The sequence below is a fragment of the Oncorhynchus tshawytscha genome, linkage group LG07, assembly GCF_018296145.1.
Source record: "Oncorhynchus tshawytscha isolate Ot180627B linkage group LG07, Otsh_v2.0, whole genome shotgun sequence".
NCBI lineage: Eukaryota > Metazoa > Chordata > Actinopteri > Salmoniformes > Salmonidae > Oncorhynchus > Oncorhynchus tshawytscha.
The window spans coordinates 39683471-39702917 of record NC_056435.1 but is presented as its reverse complement, the minus strand read 5'-3'; the positions used below and the strand labels follow the sequence as shown (position 1 = coordinate 39702917).

At 45.5% G+C, this 19447-nt stretch overlaps 1 protein-coding gene across 5 annotated transcripts in view; it reads left to right on the top strand.

Annotated features, from left to right (window-relative positions):
• chd5 (chromodomain helicase DNA binding protein 5) overlaps positions 1-17087 on the top strand; it is a 36911-nt gene extending 19824 nt beyond the window's left edge. The window contains exons 6-39 of one of the 5 annotated variants that reach the window (XM_042324392.1): positions 25-116; positions 364-490; positions 650-816; positions 927-1145; positions 1344-1550; positions 1766-1977; positions 2194-2325; positions 2619-2733; positions 2828-3019; positions 3212-3412; positions 3529-3666; positions 3916-4037; positions 4340-4513; positions 4631-4772; positions 5198-5447; positions 5556-5680; positions 5878-6145; positions 6584-6756; positions 6977-7151; positions 8452-8538; positions 8695-8783; positions 8876-9009; positions 9689-9833; positions 10088-10253; positions 10386-10465; positions 10687-10906; positions 11039-11128; positions 11235-11399; positions 12566-12674; positions 12789-12921; positions 13081-13342; positions 13487-13650; positions 13744-13870; positions 14128-17087. In XM_042324392.1, the coding sequence (XP_042180326.1) occupies positions 25-116; positions 364-490; positions 650-816; positions 927-1145; positions 1344-1550; positions 1766-1977; positions 2194-2325; positions 2619-2733; positions 2828-3019; positions 3212-3412; positions 3529-3666; positions 3916-4037; positions 4340-4513; positions 4631-4772; positions 5198-5447; positions 5556-5680; positions 5878-6145; positions 6584-6756; positions 6977-7151; positions 8452-8538; positions 8695-8783; positions 8876-9009; positions 9689-9833; positions 10088-10253; positions 10386-10465; positions 10687-10906; positions 11039-11128; positions 11235-11399; positions 12566-12674; positions 12789-12921; positions 13081-13342; positions 13487-13650; positions 13744-13870; positions 14128-14252 (5327 nt within the window). In that variant the 3' untranslated portion in view covers positions 14253-17087. Of the gene's footprint in view, positions 1-24; positions 117-363; positions 491-649; positions 817-926; positions 1146-1343; positions 1551-1765; positions 1978-2193; positions 2326-2618; positions 2734-2827; positions 3020-3211; positions 3413-3528; positions 3667-3915; positions 4038-4339; positions 4514-4630; positions 4773-5197; positions 5448-5555; positions 5681-5877; positions 6158-6583; positions 6757-6976; positions 7152-8451; positions 8539-8694; positions 8784-8875; positions 9010-9688; positions 9834-10087; positions 10254-10385; positions 10466-10686; positions 10907-11038; positions 11129-11234; positions 11400-12565; positions 12675-12788; positions 12922-13080; positions 13343-13486; positions 13651-13743; positions 13871-14127 lie in introns of all 5 variants that reach the window. The other 4 variants (XM_042324395.1, XM_042324393.1, XM_042324394.1 and 1 more) reach the window with 4 other exon arrangements.
• Positions 17088-19447: the final 2360 nt, after the last annotated feature.

Below are 19447 nucleotides of genomic sequence, written 5' to 3'. Positions count from 1 at the left end.
GTGCTGGATGTTGTTGTCCTATAGGGCCTGGGGTTCGACGGAAAACAAAGACTGTAAAGGAGGTAAAGAAGAAAAGTAAAGGGAGGAAGACCAAATCAAAGAAGAAAGCATCCTCGGTAAGGTTTGGAGCGGCACGTCTTCTTTCTTACCTTCAGTCACATAACTATGACTTGAGAAGATACAGTAGATTGTTCTTCCCACACTCAGGTATGGATGAGGTACAGTGTGTGTGCTTATTGTCTTAGTTAAACAGCACCCAAAATACTAATTTTAGGGTTTTTATGTCCAAACTTGTGTGTGAACGTTATTGGCTCTCATTGCTGATTGACTGTGTGGTTGTGAATGACTCGTGTCTGTTGGCAGAGTGAGGAGGACTTTGGGCTGGAGGAGTCGGACTTTGATGATGTCAGCATCCACAGTGCCTCGGTGCGCTCTGATACCTCAGGGAATGCCAAGAAGAAAGCCCGGAAGGGTCGGAAAAAAAGGAAAAGTATGCGATGTCCGTTATCTACACTAACCAGTTCCACTAGTTTATACTGTATATCTTCCTACCTTTTCATAACCCTCATAACCTAATGACTGTTACTGCTGTGTGTGTGAAGACACAGACTACATGAACTTTTATCTGTGTTTCCTGTCTTGTGTTCAGGAGAGGATGGGGACGGCTATGAGACAGACCACCAGGACTACTGTGAGGTGTGCCAGCAGGGAGGGGAGATCATCCTGTGTGACACCTGTCCCAAAGCCTATCACCTGGTGTGTCTGGACCCTGAGCTGGAGAAAGCTCCCGAGGGCAAGTGGAGCTGCCCCCACTGTGTGAGTAGTACACCTTAACCTGGACTATCACTAAACACAACAGAAGTACATCATCCCTATCACATTGTAGAAAAATATACATGATCACTATCCCTCATCTGTGCATTCAGGAGAAGGAGGGCATCCAGTGGGAGGCCAAAGATGATGACGATGAGGAAGAGGAGGTTGCGGTTGAGGAAGAGGACGACCACCTGGAGTTCTGCAGAGTGTGTAAAGACGGAGGGGAGCTGCTGTGCTGTGACACCTGCCCCTCCTCCTACCATATCCACTGCCTCAACCCGCCACTGCCTGAGATACCCAATGGGGAGTGGCTGTGCCCACGCTGCATGGTGAGTGACAAGTTCTCCCACCAGTCAGTGTGATGATCCAGTTGATGAACCATGTTATTTGTGAGAATGCACTTGGCTCTCCATTATTAAAATAGACTGCTGGAAACAAAATGAAAGTGTAATTCTCTGTGCAGGCTCCCAAGAGAGAACAGAGAGATAATACCATGCTGTCTCACACAACTCTCTTTTCCCCTCTAGTGCCCACCTCCGAAGGGGAAGGTACAGAGAATTCTCCACTGGATTTGGGGGGACCCCCCCTTACCATCTGAGGTGCCCCCTGGCCCCGATGGAGAGACTGTGGACCCGCTGGTAAAGCCCCCCCTGAAGGGCCACCCAGAGAGGGAGCTGTTTGTCAAGTGGGCTGGTCTCTCCTACTGGCACTGCTCCTGGGTCAGTGAACTGCAGGTGAGACACACATTTGTCTGTTTGAATGCTGCTGAGGGGTTTGCCAGTGTTTGAAAGTCAGCCATGGTCAAATATACTGGCTTACTCTCACTTTAAAAATCTAGCTTGCAGAAGTTACAAGACTCTACATTTGCTACAGCACATTGTCACAAATACGACAAGAATTTTCTGCAGCATCGTTGGTTAAGCCATGGTCTTGTCTGTGGTGTGTGCAGTTGGAGCTGTACCACGCGGTGATGTACCGTAACTACCAGAGGAAGAACGACATGGACGAGCCCCCTCCATACGACTACGGCTCTGGGGAGGAGGAGCTGAACAACGAGAAGAGGAAGAGTAAAGACCCAGAGTACGCTGCCATGGAGGAGAGATTCTACCGCTACGGCATCAAGCCAGAGTGGATGGTCATCCACAGGATCCTCAACCACAGGTGCCCACCCCAGACACACACACCTTCCTCTCCCTGTCGGGACATTCTCTCCCCCAGACTCACGCTCAGCACTTGATATACAGTGGAATAAACTAGAGACAGGAATCTCAACCATACATTTTTGTCCCAGGTTTGAAATATGTAATTGCAACCTTTCCTTTTGTATTCTGAAGCTCCCAGAGTTGTGATTGTCATTGTTCCTTGCGTTCTCTACAGTTATGATAAGGATGGGGATGTGCACTACCTGATCAAGTGGAGAGACCTGCCCTATGACCAGTGCACCTGGGAGGTGGATGACTTTGACGTCCCTGAGTATCACCACGCCAAACACTCCTACTGGGACCACAGGTCAGCTCAGAACTCACACTTTTCTCTCGCTCTCTCAATTCAATTCAAGGGGCTTTATTGGCATGGGAAACATATGTTAACATTTCCAAAGCAAGTGAAGTAGATAATATACAAAAGTGAAATAAACAACAAAAATGAACAGTAAACATTACACTCACAGAAGTCTCTCTCTCTCTCTCTTTCACTGTATCTCTCTCTCTCTCTCTCTTACGCATGCACATACAGACAAACATATTTCACACGATTTCACAACCTGAGTAGACTGTTTGTTGACGTCTCCTGTGATTTGACAGGGAGCAGATGATTGGTGACGACCAGCGCCCTTTAGTGGTGAGAAAGGGAAAGAAGGGCAAAGAGGAGGAGAAGAGGAGGGAGAGAGAAATCCCTCCTAATGCTCCAATCATAGATGTGAGTGGGAATCATTACTAGGGACTAAAACATACTGTACTATTGGCTTAACAATAAGCTGATACACCTTTGGTTGTTCTTTCCCCGTCACCAGCCTACCATCAAGTTTGAACATCAACCGTGGTACATCAATGCCACTGGGGGAACCCTGCACCCGTACCAGCTGGAGGGGTTGAACTGGCTGCGGTTCTCCTGGGCACAGGGCACAGACACTATCCTGGCAGACGAGATGGGCCTGGGCAAGACTGTCCAGACCATCGTGTTCCTCTACTCACTCTACAAGGAGGTGGGTGAGGAGGACAGGCTCATACAGGAAAGGGGTCTATTTGTTTATTAATGTTCCATGACATTATTACGTAAATACAATACACAATAGAATCAGTAGTGATGAAAGTAATGCAATATCTGTTGTGTATATCATCAAACAGTGTCCTTAGTCATAACTGAAACACGGCTGAAACATGTCCTCCCCTCTCAGGGTCACTCCAAAGGGCCATACCTGGTCAGTGCCCCCCTGTCCACCATCATCAACTGGGAGAGGGAGTTTGAGATGTGGGCCCCAGACTTCTACGTGGTGACCTACACTGGGGACAAAGAAAGCCGGGCGGTCATCCGGGAGAACGAGTTCACCTTCGAGGACAGTGCGGTCAAAACAGGCCGCAAGGTCTTCCGTATGAAGGTATCCCCATAAAATAAAAATGTATTGAATCTCAGTAAACATCGACAAGCATGTGTCATTTACAGGCCAAAGGAGAGTGGTGGTCATATATAGACTCTCTGTTTTGGTCTTGACAGAAAGACACGGCCATCAAGTTCCATGTGTTGCTGACGTCATATGAGCTAATCACCATCGATCAGACCATTCTGGGCTCCATTAACTGGGCCTGTCTAGTGGTGGACGAGGCCCACAGACTGAAGAACAACCAGTCAAAGGTAATCCAACACCTCAAATTAAACCAATGCGTTCTACAAATGGATGTAATTGTTTTTTTTTTTGTCACTGGTGAACGGTCAACTGGCTAATAGTGTTTCTTAAGGTCCAAATTCTGATTTCTTTACAATCTATGATCAGTATCTTATCTATCTCCTCTCTTCCAACATCATCAACCTTGTATAGCATTATGACTCAACTCTTATTTGTGGCTTGGTTGAGTGTCTAATGTCGCTGTCACTGTTCCACAGTTTTTCAGAATTCTCAATGGGTATAAGATCTACTATAAGCTGCTACTGACTGGCACTCCTCTGCAGAACAACCTGGAGGAGCTGTTTCACCTGCTCAACTTCCTCACCCCAGAGAGATTCAAGTAAGAGCTGTGCTGTACTTCCTCCTGTGGCCATCCATTAGCCTGGCAGCCTGCCTCTTGGGCCTCTTACCTGCTGCAGTAGCAGAGAGTAAAGACCTAATGCTGAGGGAGATTCAATTGTTACCACAGTGTTCTCCTTTCAAATCCCTGCATACTAAGGCTTACAGAATAGCCTAAAGCCATGGCGGACACTTAAGCGTCAGTTGCTCCTCTTAACATCGACTGGAACAAATGGGGATTGTGCCGTCTTTAAATGGTGTCTATAAACGGTTTTGCTGTGTCTGTGCTCGCTCTGTGTGCAGTAACCTGGAGGGGTTCCTGGAGGAGTTTGCAGACATCTCCAAGGAGGACCAGATCAAGAAGCTGCATGATCTGCTGGGCCCACACATGCTCAGGAGACTGAAGGCTGACGTCTTCAAGAACATGCCTTCAAAGACAGAGCTCATTGTACGAGTGGAGCTCAGCCCCATGCAGAAGTTAGTTAGTCCTCTTCTAGTACTTTTCTGTTGAACCTCCCATTATTGTATAAAACCCCTTCAGAGTGGTTCCCCCAGGCCTAATCCCACCTTTCATGTTTGACCTCTGACCCACAGGAAGTACTACAAGTTTATCCTGACGCGGAACTTTGAGGCACTCAACTCCAAGGGCGGGGGCAACCAGGTGTCCCTGCTCAACATCATGATGGACCTGAAGAAGTGCTGCAACCACCCCTATCTGTTCCCCGTGGCAGCCGTGGTGAGGGAGGGAGGAGAGATGGGATCCCTCCGGGTAGAGGGAGGGAGGAGGGAGGGAGGGAGGCAGAGGGGGTAGACCATGCTAAGGCCTGCGGGGAGGGACTGATGTTTAGGAGGAATTGTGTTTCTAAATGTGTGTATCATTGGAGGCTGCTGAGGGCAGGACGGTTCATAATAATGGCTGGAATGGAAGTGAATGGAATGGTATCAAACACATTGGTTTCCATGTGGTTGATACCATTCCATTGACTCCATTCCAGCCATTATTATGAACCGTCCTCCCCTCAGCAGCCTCCACTGGTGTGTATTGTAGAAGTTGATAGGTTGCCAACATGCAGGTATGTTTGTTTATCAGTGAGAGTTGACTGTCTGTGTGTGAGGGGCTGTGGCCTCTTGTTGGGTTATTTGCTCATTGTGTACACGCAGGAGGCACCAGTGTTACCCAATGGCTCTTATGATGGGAACCAGCTGGTCAAGTCCTCAGGCAAACTCACCCTGCTCCAGAAGATGCTGAAGAAACTCAAAGATGAAGGACACAGAGTTCTCATCTTCTCCCAGATGACTAAGATGCTGGATCTGCTTGAGGACTTTCTGGAATACGAGGGCTACAAATATGAACGCATTGATGGAGGCATCACAGGGGGACTACGACAGGAGGCTATCGACCGCTTCAACGGTGAGTTACGCTGCTGTTCTGTCTTTCTCCAGCAAGGAGCAGCACAAACAGCACTCACAGTCGCGTACTCACTCACTCATTGACTGTGTGCCTTGATTCTTACTGCAGCACCGGGTGCTCAGCAGTTCTGCTTCCTGCTCTCCACCCGAGCTGGAGGCTTGGGCATCAACCTGGCCACGGCAGACACCGTCATCATCTACGACTCAGACTGGAACCCTCACAACGATATCCAGGTACTGTGGGATATGGTACCGACTAACACAGGCATACTGTACATACAGTATACTGTCTTCTGAATGCATTATAACCCTCACAGTGTTATCTCGTTCTATTTGTCTTCCTCCTTGACTCCCTGTTATGTTTCTTTATTTCTAACTCTGTAACTGTCTCTGCCTCTCTCTCTTTCCCTCCCTCCATCTCTCTGCTGCAGGCATTCAGCAGGGCCCACCGTATAGGTCAGAATAAGAAGGTGATGATCTATCGCTTTGTGACGCGAGCTAGCGTGGAGGAGCGCATCACCCAGGTGGCCAAGAGGAAGATGATGCTGACCCACCTGGTGGTGAGGCCCGGCCTGGGCTCCAAGACCGGCTCCATGTCCAAACAGGAGCTGGACGACATCCTCAAGTTCGGCACAGAGGAGCTCTTCAAGGACGAGATGGAGGCAGCTGCACGGGCCATGGGTTCGCATCAAAAACTCTGTAAGAATAATGGTACGCACACTGACTACACTGTGTCACAATATAAAGCAATCAAGCTTCTAAACGTGCCTCTATTTTCAAGCAAGCTGCTATAGTTATGAACACACAGCCAAAGAAAGGTATAGTGTGCCACTCGTGTTACCAGAGGTATAACTAGAGCAGTGGGCTTCAAAGTTGGGGTCGCGGAGGAACTGCAGTGGGGTCGACAAATAAATAACTGAGTAGGGATTATTGTATGGGATCAATATACAATTCACCCCAAGGGTTTAGCATTTCTGTTTGAAAAGTCAGGCCTGTTTTGCTAGGAACATATAGTCGTTTTGAACTGAACATTAAACCAATTTGCATTCTTCTAATATTGTCTCTAGATTTGACATGGATGTAAAGTAAACCAGCCTGTATCCCTCTGATATATTGTGATACTTGTGTTTACTCCAGGGGACATAAAGGATGGAGATGAGGGCAGTGTCATTCACTATGATGACAATGCCATCTCCAAGCTGCTGGACCGTAGCCAGAATGCCACAGAGGACACTGAGATCCAGAACATGAACGAATACCTCAGCTCCTTCAAGGTGGCCCAGTATGTTGTCAAAGACGAGGACGCAGAGGTGAGGACACACACTAACACACTCAGTCAGCATGGGCGTTGCTATGTCTAGGAGTGGCTCTGTTATGTATTCTCAAGTGTGTATGTGTGAGTATTTTAGCAGTCTCTTCATTGTATTCTCATTGATTACCAGTGTTTATTCAGTAGTAGCTAACCATTTAGTTTACCCTGAAGTATCCTTGTTCAGTATTCTTACGTTGTGTGCATGCGTGTGTGTTCAGGAGGAGCCCCAGCGGGAGATCATTAAGCAGGAGGAGAATGTGGATCCAGACTACTGGGAGAAGCTGCTGAGGCACCACTACGAGCAGCAGCAGGAGGACCTGGCCCGCAACCTGGGCAAAGGCAAACGCATCCGCAAGCAGGTCAACTACAACGACACATCTCAGGAGGACCAAGGTTTGCCTCATACTGTACTGTACACTCTGGCCTGCTATTCTCTTCTTCTTTAAAGGGATACTTCAGGATTTTGGCAATGAAGTCCTTTATCTACTTCCCTAGAGTCAGATGAACTCGTGGATACCATTGTCATGTCTCTAGCGTTAGTGCAATTGCTAACTCAATGACTGGACTTATTAACTGTTAGCATGTTAGTAGATACCATAGACTTTTAGTTATTGTGTTAATGCTAGTTAGCATTGGCTCATGAAACTACCTCTAATTTACTTCATACTGGATGCAGAGTATAAAACATGGATCCATGAGTTCATCTGACTCTGGGGAAGTAGAAAAAGGGCTGCATTGCCAAAATCCTGAAGTATCCCTTTACTGTAACAGTAATGCTATGCTTATTGGTCCCCCTCCTTTTAGAAAACATTTGAGTGAACTTAGCATCACTCTAGAACAGTGGTATTCAAACTTTTTCAGTGGGAACCCCATTTGTTTTGGCCAGAATTTCTGGGGACCCCATTTTTTTCCCAAGAATTTTGCGTGACCCCACCCCAAATCTAATGACACAACCTTACAATCGGTAAATTTATATTCTTACATCAACAAATAACCTTCAATTCATCACATTTTCATCTTGAAAAGAAACCAATAAATACATTTACTCAATAAAATGGTATTTTTCAAATGATCTTTCTCAAAAAGTTTTGCATATGGGTCCCGTACAATAATATGTAATATGTACTTTTTCATTTATTAATTTGTCGACCCCACTGCAGTCTCCCCGCTACCCCAACTTTGAAGCCCACTGCTCTAGTTATACCTCTGGTAACACGAGTGGCACACTATACCTTTCTTTGGCTGTGTGTTCATAACTATAGCAGCTTGCTTGAAAATAGTAGCACATTTGAAGCTTGATTGCTTTATATTGCTTATAGCGTTACAGTGTTCAAGTTGTGTAGAGTTCCTTTTATAACACTACCCCCCATAGTTCAACAACAGGCATTTGAGACTGAAAGGGAAACATTTAAACCCATCTAAAGCAAATGCACACTCAGAGACATGAGGTGTTGATGAAGTGCACAGTCCACCAGTGTAGTGGCTGCGGGGACAGAACAGACAGAGGCTCTGCTGCTAGTCAGTAGTAGTTTTTGAAATAATGCCTGCCCCCCAGTGGTGTAGTGGAGTAGTGTCAGTGTGCATGCCCACTGTAGCGGTCTGCGGTGCTAGCCCCCCTCCCCTCCTCCCCCAGTAGGCCCCTACACAAGTGAATGCACTGTGCTGTTTCTCTCTGATCTGATCTGTGGCTCAGAGTGGCAGGATGATCTTTCAGACAATCATTCCGAGTACTCCGTGGGGTCCGAGGACGAGGACGAAGATTTCGAGGAGAGGCCGGAAGGTGGGTGTCAATGAGACCTGCGTAATCACTACGTTATAGATAACTAACTCTCTCAGTGCCTGCTCTGTCCTGTGTAGATGGGCCTGGAACCTATCATTGATAAGATGTTGCTGAGGCACCTGGCTGATGGTGGTGGGGGGGGGTGTTTCTCTGTAGGTGGGCGCAGGCATTCTCGCAGGCAGCTGAAGAGTGACAGGGACAAACCTCTGCCACCCCTGCTGGCACGCGTAGGGGGCAACATCGAGGTAAGGAAGAAAGCACTCTGGTTTTAATGTAGTAGACAACATGTGTATGTATGCACATTGATTTGACCAATGGGTATAATGCCCTGTGCCAGGTGCTGGGGTTCAACGCCCGTCAGCGGAAGGCCTTCCTCAATGCTATCATGCGCTGGGGCATGCCTCCTCAGGACGCCTTCAACTCTCACTGGCTGGTCAGAGACCTGAGAGGGAAAAGTGAGAAAGAGTTCAGGTATTTAAAGCTCCTCCTGTACTGTATTTTAACTGGGGTTCTGCTGCAGTCTACTGTTCACTCCCATACGAAATGCCAGACAATGTTAGTTCAAGTATTAAAAAATATATATATATTTTTTTGTTGTATCTTTTTCTAGTTAGTTACTTTTTTTCTTCCCTTTTTTCTCCCCAATTTCGTGGTATCCAATTTGTAGTTACAGTCTTGTCTCATTGCTGCAACTCCCATACGGGCTCGGGAGAGGCGAAGGCCGAGAGCCGCGCGTCCTCCGAAACACAACCCAGCCAAGCCGCACTGCTTCTTTACACAATGCCCACTTAACCTGGAAGCCAGCCGCACCAATGTGTTTAAGGAAACACCGTACATCTTGGGACCGTGTCAGCGTGCACTATGCCCGCCACAGGAGTCGCTAGTCTGCGATGGGACAAGGACATCCCTGCCGGCCAAACCCTCCCCTAACCCGACCGAGCTGTCCCAATTGTGCGCCAGCCCATTGGTCTCCCGGGCGCGGCCAGCTGCGACAGAGCCTGGACTCAAACCCAGAATCTCTAATGACACAGCTAGCACTGCGATGCAGTGTCTTAGACCACTGCGCCACTCGGGAGGCCCCAATTCAAGTATCTTTGTTACTATGATCGGAAATTGATTAGCTGTATGAATGTGACCCTGTCTCTCTTAGGGCCTACGTGTCCCTGTTCATGAGACATCTTTGTGAGCCCGGGGCAGACGGGGCGGAGACCTTTGCAGATGGGGTTCCACGAGAAGGGCTGTCCCGTCAGCATGTCCTCACCAGGATTGGGGTTATGTCTCTGGTCAGGAAAAAGGTACACATCAACCAGTCATCCAATGACTCCATAGTTACATGAATAAAACCCAGCAGAAAGCAGTAAGTTAGCCTCCTAACAGGGTTGAGAAATGTCTTGTAGCCTATGTTTAGATTGAGTAAGGCTGGTTCCCTGCCTCAAGCATCTGGTTTTAGATTGCATGCATTCAATAAAATGCAACAAGTCTAGAATGGTGGAGAAATCCAGTTTCTTCTGTTGTTAGATTGTTAACTCACTGTTGTGTCTGTATCCAGGTCCAGGAGTTTGAGCATGTCAATGGGAAATACAGCACTCCAGACCTGATCCCTATTGGACTGGAGCTGAAGAAACTGACTGAGAGTCTGTCCTCTGACCCCAACACCCCCGTCCCTGCTAGCCCTGCTGCCACACCCCAGCCTCCTGGAAGTCCTGTCCCACAAGGTCAGAGTCACATCCTCACCCTGTCCAGTGTGTGTGGTATGTGTGTGTGTTTCAGAACTCAGCTTAGTTCATTAGATTCAATAGACAGGAAATGTGAGACACTGTTTGGTGATTGTTTTGCTGTTTCTACAGAGAAGATGGACTCGATCTCAGGGCCTGCTGAAGACAAGGAGCCCACAGAACAGGAATGCAAGAAGCTACCAGAACTGGAGGTCAGAGTTCACGCTTCTTGAGAAATGTCCCTTTATTCCCTGCTCTTATCCTTCTCATCCCTCTATCCTTTACTGTCTTCATACATCTCCCCATAAATCTCATTTGATTATTATTATAATACAAAACACATGCCACTTTCTAACTGTCACCTTTTAAAGTAAACTGTCTCCTTTTTGTTTTACTCTGTCTCCCTCTCCATCTGTGATGGTTGTCTCTCCAGACTCATGTTAGTACAGAGTCATCATCCCAGGTAGAGAAGACGGACATCGCTCCTGACAGTGATGAGACAGAGAAAGGCAGCACAGAGGACAAACCAGTCTCATCGGAGGAGAGTAGTGAAATGACAGACATACCCTCCGCACTGATAGAGCCATCCATCAATCCTGAAGAGCCTCCATCCATACAGACAGAGCTGTTGTCCAATCAAAGCTCACCAAAAGGTGAGTGGTGCATTACATGGTTATAATCAAATGAAGTGTAAATGGTTGGTGTAATGGCTTTGGTTTGTCCCACTTCATAAAAATCAGTTGTAACATTCTGATGTGGTCATCTGTTTGTCAATGACCCTCTAGCGGAACCCTGTCGAGAGACAGAGAAGTCCTTAGAAAAAGGAGACAGTGATCCTGCTCCAACCAAACCTGAGGAGAAGGAACTGAATCCAGGTATTTGCGGAACAGCGAAAAACATTAAAACCGTGTCACTCTTTGAGTGACACTTTTTGCAGAAAGAGGACCTCAAAAATGTAAGCTAGTTGTTCGATTTCCTTAGTTATTTCAGACGAGGCCAAGAGCGAGGACTTGCTCGTGCCCGAGGGACGGCTGAATGGAGAAAAAGAAACACAGGAGGAGATGGAGGAGGTCAGGAGGGAATTACTGGAGAAGAATGGTTTCAAGATGAGGTTCATGTTCAACATTGCCGACGGAGGCTTCACAGGTGAGGGATGGGCGGGAGAAACAGCTAAGGTGTAGGAACATTACATACACTACATGACCAAAAGTATTTGGACACCTACTTGTCAAACATCTCATTCCAAAATTGTGGGCATTAATATGGAGTTGGTCCACCCTTTGCTGCTATAACAGCCTCCACTCTTCTCGGAAGGCTTTCCACTAGATAATGGAACATTACATCCTAACAGGGTTGAGAAATGTCTTGTAGCCTATGTTTAGATTGAGTAAGGCTGGTTCCCTGCCTCTTGCATCTGGTTTTAGATTGCATGCATTCAATAAAATGCAACAAGTCTAGAATGGTGGAGAAATCCAGTTTCTTCTGTTGTTAGATTGTTAACTCACTGTTGTGTCTGTATCCAGGTCCAGGAGTTTGAGCATGTCAATGGGAAATACAGCGCTCCAGACTTGCTTCAATTCAGCCACAAGAGCATTAGTGAAGTCGGGCACTGATGTTGGGCGATTAGGCCTGGCTCGCAGTAGGCTTTGAAATTCATCCCAAAGATGTTCGATGGGGTTGAGTTCAGGGCTCTCTGCAGGCCAGTCAAGATCTTCCACACCGATCTCGACAAACTATTTCTGTATGCATCGCTTTGTGCATGGGGGCATTGTTACGCTGAAACAGGAAATGTCCTTCCCCAAACTGTTGCCACAAGTTAGATGCACATAATCATCTAAAATGTCATTGTATGCTGTAGCATTAAGATTTCCCTTCACTGGAACTAAGGGGCCTAGTCCAAATCATGAAAAACAGCCCCAGACCATTATTCCACCTCCACCAAACTTTGCAGTTGGCACTATGCGTTAGGGCAGGTAGGAATTCGCCAAACCCAGATTCGTCATTCGGCCTGCCAGATGGTAAAGCATGATTCATCATTCATTCTGCTCTAGCAGGGTAGAAATTTTACAAACTGACTTGTTGGAAAGGTGGGGTCCTATGACGGTGCCACGTTGAAAGTGACTGAGCTCTTCAGTAAGGCCATTATACTGCCAATGTTTGTCTATGGAGATTGCATGGCGGTGTGCTCGATTTAATACACCTGTCAGCAATGGGTGTGGCTGAAATAGCCGAATCCACTAATTTGAAGGGGTGTCCACATACTTCTGTATATATAGTGTAGATGTATGATCTGATGTGTTACTATATCTCAGAGCTGCACACCCTGTGGCAGAACGAGGAGCGGGCTGCCGTGTCATCTGGGAAGATGTATGACATCTGGCACCGTCGCCACGACTACTGGCTACTGGCTGGCATCGTAACGTATCCTTCCTCTGCATCTAACACAGCTGTTCGGAATTCACAGTGTGCAGGTCTCTCTGTTTGTGATGTGAAGCCCTTTTATCATGTTTGTTTTCCTTTACGGGGGAACCTCAGACATGGCTATGCCCGCTGGCAGGACATTCAGAACGACCCACGCTATGCCATCCACAATGAGCCCTTCAAGACTGAGATGCACAAGGGAAATTACCTGGAGATGAAGAACAAGTTCCTGGCTCGTCGCTTTAAGGTGAAATGCTTATTGCTGTCATACGAACACATTTGTGAACACCTTGAATCTGAAAAGTGGACAAGACAACTGAAGGCAACATTCAATCTCCACATCTCTCTCACCACCCACCCACCCTCTCTCTCTCTCTCTCTCTCTCTCTCTCTCTCTCTCTTTTAGCTGTTGGAGCAGGCTCTGGTGATAGAGGAGCAGTTGAGGAGGGCAGCGTACCTGAACATGACCCAGGACCCCAGCCACCCGGCCATGGCCCTAAACACTCGCTTTGCTGAGGTGGAGTGTCTGGCTGAGTCTCACCAGCACCTGTCCAAGGAGTCTCTGGCTGGAAACAAGCCAGCCAACGCTGTGCTGCACAAAGGTCTGTCATCTCCCAGTGTGTACACAGCAGCAGGACTAAAACACTGTCTACAAACTCAAGATCTGGGTGAATAATAATTAAGCATTGCATGAACTGTAGATAAGATTGAATACGTTAGTGCATTCTCGTTATTGACGGTGTGTGTGTATGTGTTTGTTCTGTCTGTGTGTGTGTGTGTTTGATCTGTGTGTATGTGTGTGTGTGTTCCAGTACTGAACCAGCTGGAGGAGCTGTTAAGTGACATGAAGGCGGATGTGACGCGGCTTCCCAACATGTTGTCCCGGATCCCCCCAGTGTCTTCGCGTCTGCAGATGTCTGAGAGGAGCATTCTCAGCCGCCTCACCAGCCGCGGCAATGAACCTCCGCCCCAACAGGTACTGTACTGTCATTGGCTCTGTTGTGGTGATAAGTAGTTTTGGTTGATTCCATCATTGACAGGATGTGTAAAATGTTTACTCTACCTCTAGCCGTTCGGCCAGGGCTCATTTGCCTGTTCCCAGATGTACAGCACTGGCTTTGGGGGCAGTTTCCGGGGGCCTGCAGGTGAGGCCATGGTCAACTATAGCCAGATGCCCCTGGGACCCTATGTCAGTGGTAAGTGGCCTGTCTCTGCACGACTTTAACTGTAATACAAGATGTTTCAGCTGAACAGTCGAGGACAGAATGTATGATAACTGAAAAAGAGGGAGCACTGTAAGATTAACTACTGCTCTGCTTCTCTTTCTAATAATATGTTAGGGAATACATAGCTTCAAATATTTTATTTGGGTCATCTCTTTTGCTGAGCACTCTTTGTTTGATATCCCTGTTTGGTATACCTCCCAACTCCCCAATCATTCCCTCCTTTCTAGTGTCCAACGGCCCCCCTCCTCCATCCAGCCACTTGGACAAGAAGTCCTGCGACCACCTGAGGGATGTCACCACCCCTGACCTTAAGTCAGGCAAGCCCAGTGATGTTATCTGTATTGAAGATTAGGTAATCTACTCCAAAACTGATCTGGAGTCAGCCAAGCCAAGGGATGTCAACTACTGTATCAATGATTACAGAATCAACCCGCCAGAGAACACCTAACTAACCTCTATGTCTATGGATGATAGGATAACACTAAGAACATTACACTGATGTATCTGTCTATCGTATCAATTGCACTTCTATCTTTCAAGGATTCTTCAACATACTTTGCAGTAGCTATTTGCTTTTATGACTTAGGTTGGTGAGTCAAGCAGAGGAACTGTCTATTAGGATGTGAGAGTCAAACGACCTCATACGCCCCGACCTCTGCTACCTGACATGTGGAAGCATGTTCCCCTGCTCAGATGTTGCATGCATCAACAAATGGTTGGGTGCTACGCCATCGACTGTGCCATCGGGCACCACATGGCTATACATAAAATACCTATCCAGGGGTTGTAAGATCTGCCATGTGTCAGCAACGGCTGGGCAGAGGAACACGACCGTGGTGATCTTGTAGGATGACTGGAACTGCCCTGTCTTGGCTACAGGGAGAGCTGGGAAAGTCAAAGTTCACATGAAGATGAGCCGGTGGAGTTGCCAAGGCTGTTGTAATGAGACTTATCTGTGTCTATTTATTCCATTTAGGCCTGGCTCTGCTCCTTCGTTCTGGGTCTTTTCCTCCTGCGTTCATCATTGGCCTCTTCATTGAGCATCGGGACTGACCTCTGCTGGAGCTTTGTGCTTTAGCTACATACAAATAGAAGGAAAACCACGAAGGCATAAGTCTCCCCCTCCTAGAATTATAGAGATGATAAGTGGGTGCTCATACAGCAGCCAATTCTCTGGTCAATTTTAGTACATGTGTTTGTTTTTATAGTTTCAGGGCAGAGCCTTGAGTTGGAACTTGTAAGAATAAGAGTGACTTTAAGGAAGGATAGCTGCACTATGCCTCAACCCATAAAGACTGCCATCTCCCGCCTCTGGAGAAAGGGATCCTAGTTACAGAGCTAGCTACTAATATACTAAGGTTTCCCCCTTGTAATGTACATAGTTCAAGAGAGTGCTGTTTATTTTGCCTTGCATAATCATTGTGAATTTAATGCATACATGCATAACAATGTAACAGGCTGGATTAGTGCAAAAAGTGACGATCACATAGAAGTTACAGAACATATCTAACTGTGGTACAGTTTGTAACCATTTGTACATTTCAGAAGAGACTCAAGACTAGCCTATTTCTGCCAATGGTATGGTACATGTATTTCTTTAACATTTGAATGTGATTATTGGCTGTTGCCTGCTACACATACAGCTCCTCCCTCCCTGTTCCATTTTGAGAAATGATCAATCAAAGTGCTAAGTGCAAAGTGCTTATGACACTGCGTCCGTCACCTTTTGGCCTAGGTTTCATGTTTTCCATGAAAAGTGCTTTATTGTGTGTTCTTCATGTTAAGGTAAAGTGTTATTTCAGTATTTACTGCTTTAGTGCCACTAAAAAAACGGCTGCTCACTCCGTGTCCTGGATGGCTAACGTCCCAGATTGTATGCTGATCATCTTAGACTTTGGTGAAAATGTTTTCATTAAGAAGTGAGGTGGTGGAATTAGACAGCTAATTCATCATCTATAGATTAGAATCTTCATAGATATCAGCCATCAAGGAACATGGTTGGAGAACACTGCAGAAAAAGTATCAAAATGTATTTTTATGTTTCTTTTTATATATGGGTTCCTTGGAAGAGAACTGTTTATTGCATTGCGTGTTGTGAGGACGAAACTGTATCAGAGCGACAGCATGGATTCACTTGACAATACTGTTTATTCCATCTGTCTGCTAATGTGATTGTCCAAAGTGAAACTACTGTTTTATATGTTTAATGAGACTTCATTTGTTCAGATTTTTCAAGAATGTGTGTATTCAATTTTCTCATTGCAATGTTTGCTCTTATTTTTCTCTCAAAGAGTAGAGGCATTACCTATTTGTATTGTTTTTAATGACAGGGCTATAGCACTTATAGGATGTGGAGGTTTTGAGAAAGAAATTGTGAATGGACCATCCTGAAATGAAGAGATTCCTGTATACAGGGTCTGATTGTAGCTCTGCTCTGTCGGCTTTTTATATGAATCTCCTGAGGTGCTCTGTCATGCCCTCTGTTGGTGGGAATGTGTAACTACATATTGTTTCAGTTGTTGATCCCAAATGGACCCCTAAGCCCTACTCCCTATGCACCTGTGGAGGTCTGAGAGGATTTTAACGGTATAAGCAACATGGCAAGACTTCCACATAGTGTACCATAGGGCAAGGTGGAGCGATAACCGTATTGCTTACATCAAATCCTCTAAGATCTCCCAAGGGAATAGGGCGTACTGTAGGTCTTAAGGCTCCATTTGGGATTGGGCCACTGTCTTCTCAGACAAAGCACTTCACCTGAAGTTTAGATAGGAATTTCAACAAATAGGGCACATATCAGTTCGTAAGCTATTATTTTGCACCCAATTGAGTGCGTGTTTATCAGTGATGTTCTGTCCATGGAGAGTGCAGTCCCAGTGTTTCTGTTCAGCCTGTTACTCCATTTGTAAGTCATGTGAGGGTCCCTGTGTGAACTAAAGTGTTGCTTTGGATGGTTTGGACAAGACCCACACCTTGTCATAAATTGGAATTGTGTCACTGGACAGAAGCAAATAGCAATGCTATGTAAATACTAAGATTTCCAGTGTTTTGTCTCTCTCATACTCTTATCGATCATGTACCTAACTATACTGAAAAAAAATATAAACTCAACATGCAACAATTTAAAAGATTTGACTGAGTTACAATTCATATAAGGAAATCAGTCAATTGAAATGAATTAATTAGGCCCTAGTCTATGGATTTCACATGACTGGGCAGGGTTGTAGCTATGGGTGGGCCTGGGTGGCAGCCAGGCCCAGCCAATCACATGACCAGGCCCACCCATTGGGGAGCCAGGCCCAGCCAATCAGAATTAGTTTTTCCCCACAAAAGGGTTTCTCCCCCCCCCTGTGTTGGACGTGGTTTGCGGTTGTGAGGCCGGTTGGACGTACTGCCAAATTCTCTAAAACGACATAGGAGGCAGCTAATGGTAGAGAAATGAACATTCAATTCTCTGGCAACAGCTCTGGTGGACATTCCTGCAGTCAGCATGTCAATTGCACGCTTCCTCAAAACTTGAGACATCTGTGGCATTGTGTTGTGTGACAAAACTGCACATTTTAAAGTGGCCTTTTATTGTCCCCAGCACAAGGTGCACCTGTGTAATGAGCGTGCTGTTTAATCAGCTTCTTGATATGCCACCCCTGTCAGGTGGATGGATTATATTGGCAAAGGAGACATGCTTCCTAATAGGGATGTAAAAGAAATTGTGCACAAAATTTGAGAGAAATAAGCTTATGGTATGGAACATTTCTGGGATCTTTTATTTCTGCTCATGAAACATGGGACCAACATTTTACATGTTGCATTTATATTTTTGTTCAGTGTTCATAGTATGCGTGAGAGAAAATGAATGTTGCAGGGTAGTTGCCATAGAACTGCAATGTGCACACAGAATGTGTTCAATCAAATCCACGTCTGTTTCCTTACGGAGTGCGGAAGTGACTGAAATCAAATTGTTTAAATTAAATGCAATCAAACTGAAGTCAGTATGAATGTAATGTGTATGTAAGAAGGCTTCAGTCTAATATTATAAATATATTTACGGTACATGTACATGCTTATAAACAAGGCTTCAAAAAGCTACCAAAAGACCGTGGTAAAGGCACCTTTGTTGCGGAGAATGCACAGCATGTGAAATGTTTTGTATGAAGGTTCACTTTGGTAAAGAAAGAGATGGTTGCTCTGCGTAGCTAGCTTTGAGAGAGCTATTGAATTCAAGCAGTGTTATTATAATGGTACAGATGTTTGTGCTAAATTGCAAATCAATGAAAAAAAGTTAATTGTAATCTTTTACTTTGTACTTTGTGTATTTGTTCAATGTATTTTAATAAATCCTCTCAACAACAATAGACATACCTCAATGTTGCTTTGATAAATGCACATCTGAGAAAATAAGCTAATTCTCAGCTTGAGTATGTATGTATGTATGTGTGAACTGTGAAGCTTCATTTTTAAGTAGACTTCCTGTTGCTCTGAGTGGAACCCACAGGGCAAATGGAAGGTTGGCCGCCCAAAAAAAGGGATGGAACAGGACACATGAGAAGGAGATGAAGAAGGCAGGAACCACCTGGAATTATAAAAACGTTCCAGAACAGAGTTAGCTGGAGATGCACCACTGAGGAGCTGAAAGGACTAAGTCACGTAAGTCAAGTTGCTCTGAAACATCAATAAAGAGAATGAAGGAACTGGAGAAAAGCTGTTCTTTTTTTGCTTGTAATTATCTTTTTGCTTACAGGTACAATATTCATGTACATTTACAAAGTTTATACCCTAGGCTGCCACAACAACAAAACAAACAAAAACGGAGAAAAAATAATTACATACAGAGAAATGATCATAATAATAATGCAATAGGTATGTAAAGAAAATAGAAATGAAAAGTGGTGGGCCTATCTCCCCTATTTACGTATTTTATTTAACTAGGCAAATCAGTTAAGAATACAAATTCTTATTAACAATGATGGCCTACCCTGGCCAAACCCGGACGACGCTAGGCCAATTGTGTGCCACCCTATGGGACTCCCAATCATGGCTGGAGGTGATTCAGCCTGTATTCAAACCAGGTACTGTAGTGATGCCTCTTGCAATGAGATGCACTCTCCTTAGACTGCTGTGCCACTCGGGAGCCCACATTCTCCCCAGCCCAACATGTCTCCGTCCAACTCCCCAGCAGGAAAGTTGACTGCACAATCTGCTTCCTGCTGTTCATGGAGAGGCAAGATCTATTTCTAATGAAGATGTCCATATTGAATCGTAGCTTTTTATCTAGCTGATCAGTATGTTTTTTTAAACGTTAGATCTTTATCAATCCAAATGCCCAGGTATTTATAAGCAGGATCCCGCTCGTTGAGAGAGCCAACCAATGAGTGAATATATAGCCCATCTGAGACATTTTTCAGTGAATTAGTGTTATGGGATTTTTATCAATAATGACTAAATTATGTATACATTTCAATCAGGATTGACTAATCAGAATACTATTATGTTATAGATGTATGAATTTTATTTTAATCCTAGTACTGAATATAATGTGTGTATAAATGC